The 8,147-nt window shown below is 51.3% G+C and overlaps 1 protein-coding gene across 1 annotated transcript in view; it reads left to right on the forward strand.

Moving 5' to 3' along the window:
- The first annotated feature begins 421 nt into the window (after nucleotides 1-421).
- CTCFL (CCCTC-binding factor (zinc finger protein)-like) overlaps nucleotides 422-8,147 on the forward strand; it is an 18,700-nt gene continuing 10,974 nt past the window's right edge. Inside the window, exons 1-7 of the mRNA XM_005880676.1 lie at nucleotides 422-973; nucleotides 1,638-1,838; nucleotides 3,098-3,260; nucleotides 3,573-3,706; nucleotides 6,132-6,252; nucleotides 6,811-6,960; nucleotides 7,302-7,462. Coding sequence (XP_005880738.1) covers nucleotides 422-973; nucleotides 1,638-1,838; nucleotides 3,098-3,260; nucleotides 3,573-3,706; nucleotides 6,132-6,252; nucleotides 6,811-6,960; nucleotides 7,302-7,462 — 1,482 coding nt within the window. The remainder of the gene's footprint in view (nucleotides 974-1,637; nucleotides 1,839-3,097; nucleotides 3,261-3,572; nucleotides 3,707-6,131; nucleotides 6,253-6,810; nucleotides 6,961-7,301; nucleotides 7,463-8,147) is intronic.

The raw sequence follows: 8,147 nt of genomic DNA on the forward strand, positions 1-8,147 counted from the left end.
CGGGCTGGGCGGTGTGGAGGGGCCGGGCCGGGGAGGGGCCGGGAGTGCGGGTGCGCATACTCCGTCTGCCAAGTGGGTGTGGGCTCAAGACTCCAGGCCCAAGGCCCGGGTGGCTCAAATGGTGCTCAGTCTGGAACTGTGCAATGGTGGAAAGCTTGCTCAGGCCACCTTGCTTGTCCTAGGTCGTGCATTCGCTGAAAACCTGCTCAAGCCCAAATCTGTCGGTTCTAGAATGTGCTGAACAAATGCCTGCTTTAGCCTATCCTGCTGAGGCTCAGCCCCTCCTAGGCCTCTACTGAGTCAGCTTAGTCCTGACTCCTGTGAGGCTAAAGCCTCTGAGGTCAGCCCCAAAGCCTGCTGGGGCCAAACCTCGGTGTGCCCCACCGACTGCTTGCTTCTTTCTCAAACAGGCCGAGTCAAAATGGCAAGGACGGAGGTCTCGGGCCCTTCCAGGCAATTCACCAAAATCAAAGAGCTAGAATTGGTACCAGAAAAGGCCCAGGAGGAGGAGCAGGAGGGTGTCGTGCGCAGAGCGAAGGAGCCCCCAAACCCCAGGGGAGTGGAGGCCGAGTGCACCTATGGGGCTCTCCTGACCCAGATCTCCGAGGGAGAGCAGGAGCTGGTGCCCGCCGCCGTGGAGGACGACGGGAGGCACATCCTGACCCTCCAGGCGGTGTACCCCACCTTCGAAGACGGGGAGCTGCAGGAGGTCGGCTGTCAGATGCCACAGCACCAAGAAGGGGGGCCAGGGATGATGCCGCAGGCGGGCAGCGCGTTGCCCTCGCTGCTGTGGGTGCGGGAGGGGGCCCGGCAGAGCCTGCACCAGTGCGTGACCATCAGCATCCAGGACGAGCTGTACTCGCTGCAGGCGATGGAGCCCATGCAGCTCCAGGTCCTGCAGGACAGCGTGGCCCTGGCCCCTGAGGACAGCCCGTGTGCGGAGAGCCCGTCCGAAAGCGCTGAACTGATTAAGGTACGGCTGGTTTTAAAAAACGGACCCCTCACGTGGAGTTTTACAAAACAAACTTGTTTTTTAGGTTGCCTTTTGTGCCGTATTATGTAGGGACAAATGAACCACACTGAAATAATTCCCAGAAAAATCCTGGAGACCACGTGCTCTTTTTAAGAGTTTAAAGAGTTCCACCAATTAGAATACTATCAGGTGACACTGTGCAGTCTTTTTAAAAATAGTGTTGTTTTGCCCTGACCGGTTTGGCTCAGTGGATAGAGCGTCGGCCTGCGGACTGAAGGGTCCCAGGTTCGATTCCGGTCAAGGGCATGTACCTTGGTTGTGGGCACATCCCCAGTAGGGAGTGTGCAGGAGGCAGCTGATCGATGTTTCTCTCTCATCGATGTTTCTAACTCTCTATCCCTCTCCCTTCCCCTTCATCTAAAATCAATAAAATATATTTTTTTAAAAATAAAATAGTATTGTTTTACCACCAAAACTCCTTGATGCTTAATAATTATGCTTAAGCATGCTGATTGCCATGGACAACCTTATATGCTACTTTAGTTTTCTTTTTCGTTATGTATTCCTTGGTGTCATCAAGGCAAAGCGTTGAGTCGGGTTGTGATTTACGTGTCGTTTTGTCTGAACGCTCGTTTTTATTTATTAGCTTGAGGACAGTCCGGAGGAGGACCCGCTGCCAGCTGAAGGAGGCGTCCAGCAAGCGCAAGACGAGTTCTTTCTTCTGGAAGCAACGCGGGGACAGGAAGTTGTTCTGGCAGTTTCAAACTTAAACGCGCAAGAAACAGAAGATCATCTTGCTTCTAGTCAGCCACCTGTTGAAACAGCCAACTCTCCAAAAACTCAACAGAAGACCAAGGGTAGGCGGGTTCGTGGTGTGACAGACCCTGCATAAAGCTGGCTGCTGTTGAAGTGTTAAGTGGTTGACTTCTGGTTGCTCTCAGAATGTCAGGAAGTGGGAGAAATGTTAAACTGATGTTGTATACTGTGCATCAGAGCCAAGCGTTTTGCATTTTGCACACAAATGTTTTAAAAGCGTAGAAAATGCTCCTGCAAAGTGCCGTGCATGTCCATAGAATGTTGGGCTTTGATCCACTCCCCAGTGTGCAGCCGCTCCCCGTCCAGGAGGAGTGATGTGGAGAAGGCAGCAGAGGCGCCTCTGGGGGAGAGGAAGGTGAGGTGAGGCCAGGAAAGGACTAGGAAACCACTCAGTGGGGACCACCGTCCAGGCAGCAGGAAGTGGCCTGTGGGTGTGGCTTCATAATGAGACTGGATGGTGCTCAAAGAGGGAGATCAGGCGAGATTAGGAAGGACCTTAAAGTTATGTTAAAACTGAGGTTGAGCCCTGGTGTGGTTCAGTGGTTAGAGCACCCACCTGTGCACTGAGGGTGTCTGGTTCGATTCCCGGTCAAGAGTACATGTACCTTGGCTGAAGATTTGATCCCCAGACCCGGTTGGGAGGCATCTAATCGAAGTGTTTCTCTCACATCAATGTTTCTCTCCCTCTCTCTCTTTCTCTCTCTCTCTTCCCCTCCTCCCTCCCTTTCTCTCTAAAAATCAATGGAAAAAAAATATCCTTGGGTGAGGATTAACGACAAATTAAAAAAACTGAGATTGAATCTTGGCAGCCCACAGGATGAATTTGACCTTCGAAATTATTTGTTTGGCTTTTTAAAAAAATAATTTCTTACTTGTTTAAATTAAGAGTTCACCCTCCAAATCTCAAATTTTACCTCATTTTTTTTAAGTCCTATTTGGCAACACTTGGCTCTGTTTCCTTGCTCCTGCAGCAGGTGGCTGGGCTGGGAAGTGACTTGGTTTAGAAAGTCACACTGCCACCACGGCCGGTGGTCCAGGTCACTCGCTTAGCAGTACCGCCGCTGGTTCCCGTCGGCGGTTGAATTTGCAACCCTCGCTATATAGTAGTTTCTCATATATTTCAATCAAGAGATTGTGCCCCCAAAATCCCAATTCCCAGCTCATTTCGGGTTTTTAACGTATTCACAAGTGTGTGCACTTACGGCCACTGTCTAACCCCAGTGTACCCTCATCACCCCCAAGAGAAACTGGAACACAAAGAGGTTGTTACAGAAGCATCAACTGTGTCTCCTTCCCGCAGGCAGAGAGCAGGCCTTCCACTGCGACCTGTGCATGTTCACCACGGCCAGGGCGGCGAGCTTAAACCGCCACGTGAAAACCCACACCAACGAGAGGCCGCACGAGTGTCACCTGTGCCTGAAAGCCTTCCGCACGGTCACCCTCCTGCGGAACCACATCAACACCCACACAGGTGACCGCCGAGCAGGACGCGGCCCCGAGTGACGCGTGTGAAGGCGTTAGGAAGGCGCATGCAACCTGTTCTATGTTAAGATAACGTGTTGCTTTAGACTTCAGTTTTGTCTTGTTTTCTGCCATTTCAGTTAACAACACTGATGTTACAAAGATTTTTCTCGCCTCTGCCTGGCCTGTGTAAGGTTTACAGAGCAAGCCTCTTCGTCACATGTCATGCATGTTGAGGCTGAGTGTAATCCAGCCATTATACATTTCTGAGGAAACTTGTGGTGAAATCTTGCTGAACAGGATAAACTGTGTGATTTTACAGGAACCAGGCCGCACAAGTGTGGCGACTGTGACATGGCATTTGTCACCAGCGGAGAGCTCATCCGGCACAGACGGTACAGACACACTCACGAGAAGCCGTTTAAGTGTTCCACGTGCAAGTATGCAAGCGTAGAAGTAAGTTCACACGTGTGCTTAAAGCTTCGTGGCGTCTTAAGAAGTTGCTGTAAATTATGTTACATTAAACTAACAGCAGAATCCCTTACAAAAGAGGTTTTATTAAAGATATTATTCATACACAGTCTATGCAGGAAATAACAGTCATTCAATTTTCTAAATTGAAAATAGAAAATTGGATTTCTTTTTGCTTTGATTACCTGTTAGCAAAAGCAATATATAAAAGTGTACAAATTACAAATAGAACTGCGTGAGGTGCTTGGGAAATAAATCTCAAATTATGTTCAAAGCTCTCCCTCGTATGTTAGGGAGCGCTCAGGTCCACAGACGCAAATGTATCCGCTCCACACAGACCCCAGATCCAGGCTGCAGGGTGGCTGACACTTTTGCCTCAGTGGCTCTTGGTCAGATACAAAGCGACTTGCTTGAAGGTTTAAACATACCATCCCCTGATACTACAGAGGAACCGAGTGTTTCAAACGTCAGTCATGTGTCCAAGTCATATCAACCAGATCCTTTCATTTAGACCTTCTAGCAGGCTCAGCCGCTCGCTGGATGAGACGAACGAACGTGACCATTGCTTTCACTGTCTATTCTACGAGGAATTTTAAAGGACTCCACTGTCTGTCGGGACACCTGTGGGACCTGGTTTTAAGCCCAGTTGGGACAGGATACTGCACTCCGGAAGGGAACTAAGTTAAAGGGCACGACTAACGTTGAAAGAGGGGAATGATGCAACCTCATTTCACACACGAGGGAATTTCACGGACAGGGTCAGACTCTGATTCCAAGAATTTTTTTCTGCTCTTACTATTTTTGAAAGTTCTTTCCCATCCGAGTTAAAGGTTGTCACTTTAGTTTGAAAACACAAAAATGAAAGTTTCAAAGAACAAGGCCATCTGAGACGCTCGAGCCTGGAGTGGACTTCGGTTGGTGTCCTAAGGGTTCTGAGCGCAAACATGGAGGTGCACTGAGACCCTCGTCCGGAGCCCGCCATCTGCACGCAGCCTGTGGACTGGCCGGCCTGGCACACGTGACCCCGTTTTATGAAGTTTCCAAGTCTTGCCATACTGGTCTGCTTTAAGCAGGGCGTCCTAAGCTCCCCGCACCCCCACGCCATTTCTCACACAGACGCCGGCAGGAATGCATCACGCTGGGGTGCCCAAGACATCATGTGAAAGCTCTGAGCGCCCCCTCCCACACCCTCCCCTGAGAAGCCATCCGGAGGAGCTTGACACATAGCTGCCTTTGATCATCACAGCCCTTCATCAAATCTTTCATGCTATCAACTTAAAAATTCTTTTTGTTTCACTTTCTGATATACAGTGGGGCCTTGACTTATGAGTTTAATTCGTTCCGTGACGGAGCTCGTAACTCAAATTACTCGTATGTCAAATCAAGAAGTGAACGAGACAGACACATGATGCTGGGCTGATGTTGTGGCGTTCACTGTGACGTTCGCTGCGCCAACTAGCGGTGGGGTATCTGAAGCTGGCTCGTAACCCGAATTTTAGCTCGCAACTCAAAGCAAAATATCGGCCGAGAGATGGCTCGTATCTCGAAAAAGTCGTTAGTCGGGACACTCGTAAGTCAAGGCCCCACTGTACTTGAAGACATCTACTTTTCATCTGGAAAAAAAAATCTAATGCTTTTGGTTTAGATCTAAGTCTTCATTTGTTCTTGAATGTTCTTCGGGCTTATGTGTGCATGTCACTTATTGGGGAATGAGACCCAGAGACCACAGGCAGGGCATGCGGGCTCTCTGACTTCCGTCACCCCTGCCCTGGTTCTGGCGGGTAACAGAACCATCAGGCAAAAGTGATCAAATGGGAGGTAATGGGCGGTTTGCCTTCTAACTGGTTGCCTGGGGTACGTAATTAATCAAATTAGAATGTACGTTCTTTCACTTAAAAGTGACTCATTGTAAAGAAACTCCAGGCACATGGCACCATCTCTGATGGCCACGTGGGCCCCCAGAACCTGAGAAGGGCCTCAGACAGGTGTCTGCCTCTCAGAGAGCGAATGTTTCAAAATCCTCCTGTTACTTATGCAAACGAAAGCGCCCTGCTCTGTGCTTCTGCGCCACGGCCTAAACTTTGCCGCCCGAGTGTAAGCGGCCTTGGAAATGGAAATCAATCCCGAGCGGCACCGAGTGGCCAGCTTGCAGTGTTCCCTGTGGAACGTGAAGTTGAATCTGAGAGTCTCTGGAAACTACTGCTGGTTGCTCCCGAAGGATCTTAAACGCACGTCAAATGAAAAACAGTCATTCGCAACAGAAGATAAAAAGGAATGACCTCTTCTCGTTTCTCAGGGTGCCAAGTATGGTCTGAGGTTAAAATGTCGATCTCTCTCTATAATGCTGATAGATTGGATCTAAAATTCTCTGGTTTCTCTTGCAAACAAGTACCTTCCATGTGTTTACTAGGCGAGTAAGTTGAAGCGCCACATCCGGTCACACACGGGGGAGCGTCCCTATCAGTGCCACCTCTGCAGCTACGCCAGCAAGGACACCCACAAGCTGAAACGACACATGAGGACACACTCAGGTAAGAGGGGCTCACGCTGGAGGCCACGTCTCAGTTCAGAAGTGAGCTGGTAAGACTTACTCTTCAGGTTCGAGCGTCAGGGTGAGTGTCTCCGCGCCTTCTCGGCCTGGGGACTCGCTCTGTGCCTTTGAGTTTATGCGGCGTCCAGGAGACCACGTAAGCCCTGTGCTGTCACGCCGCTGTGACGAGGAAGACACCATCAAGCATTTGCCGCCATTGGTTGTTCAGGATTTAAAAGTCAGCTCCTTAACGCATCCTCAACCTGGAAGCACGTAAAACAGAGCCCTGGTCCCAGCGTGCACGTACTTTATATTGCGTTGTAGAAGCAATGTGTTCATATGTGCTTCTCAGCTCCTTACACTGAGGATGGGAACTAGATGGCGGTCTGGACTCGACTTGGGAATTTTGTACTAATTGGGGGTGGACATAGGAGGAAGGGGTTGAAGAAGGGGCCCAGGGAACAAAAGACAAGCTTTCAGCCCCAGTGTCCTTTGGGGAGGATGAGGCGTGCGGCGTGAGGCCCCGCTGCCGAGGGTCGTCTTTGTCGTCACCCTGCAGGCGAGAAGCCCTACGAGTGCCACGTGTGCCACGCGCGCTTCACCCAGAGCGGCACCATGAAAATACACATCGTGCAGAAGCACAGCGAGAACGTCCCCAAGTACCAGTGTCCGCACTGCGCCGCGCTCATCGCCAGGAAGAGTGACCTGCGTGAGTGTTTGAGTTGCTGAACTTCCTTCTGCAGGGGAGCCTGTGGAGCCCTGGGCCTCATGCCAGGGAGGCAGCTGGGCTGCAGGAACTAGTCTGGGAACTTGTATTTTTTCCAGAAGTCCTGTGGTGCCCTCTGGTGGCTGGTTTGCATAAGTGCAGCTTCGTAGTATTTTGGTTGTGAGAAGGAAAGGATGCTGCTGGCATCTAGTGGGCAGAGGCCAGGGGTGCTGCTAAAGGTCCCGCACCCTCCCTGTGCTAATAGTGCTGCGTGAGGAACCCTGGCTTAGAGCAGCCTCACAGGAAATAACACCCCCAAATATAACGTCCTGTAACGGTTTTAGGGGTCCATATACGCAACCTGCACACTTACAAAGCCGCAGGGATGGAGTGCCGCTACTGTCCTGCTGTCTTCCACGACCGCTATGGCCTCCTTCAGCACCAGAAAACTCATAGGAGCGAGAAGAAGTTCAAGTGTGAGCATTGCAGCTACACCTGCAAGCAGGTACCGAGTTTCAGTCGGTTTGGGGACGCGGTGGGAGGCCGTGGACTATGGAAGAATGGAGGGCTGGAGTGGAGTTTTCTATCACTTTGAAAATGCTGAAAAAAGTCATGCTTTTATAAAAAGGCTCTTGAAAATAACCAGAAGGCAGCCATGAGCCAATAAATTAAAGCAACAGTTCCTAAGTATGGTTCATAGGCCCCTAGAGGTCCTTGAAACCAATCAGAGCCGTGAGATCAAACTTGTTATTGTTAACTAGAGGCCCGGTGCATGAAAATTCATGCCCTGGAGGGGGGGCCCTCTGCCCGGCCTGCCCCCTCTCACCGTCCGGGAGCCCTCAGGGGCGGGAGGCGACCCGGTGATCAGGGGAAGGCGATGCCCCATCACACCTCTGCTGCTGCCACTGCCGGCAGCGCAAGCCTCGGCCGGTCCTGGTTACCTGAGCCTCGGGTGGCCCTGGTTACCTGAGCCTCGGGCGGCCCTGGGCAGCTGGGGGACTGGGGGCTCCAGAGGCAGGCACATGGAGCAGCCAGGTCTGCCTGGGGGTAGGCCCGGCCTTACCATGTGCCTGCCGCCCCAGCAGGGCTGAGGGGACTGGGCACCGCCATCTTTGAGGGCATGGCAGTCAATTAGCATATTCCCTTCTTATTGGCTGTGGGTGCCGCCATCTTTGAGGGTGTGGCAGTCA

This window comes from Myotis brandtii, unplaced genomic scaffold (assembly GCF_000412655.1).
Source record: "Myotis brandtii unplaced genomic scaffold, ASM41265v1 scaffold647, whole genome shotgun sequence".
In the NCBI taxonomy this organism is placed as follows: domain Eukaryota; kingdom Metazoa; phylum Chordata; class Mammalia; order Chiroptera; family Vespertilionidae; genus Myotis; species Myotis brandtii.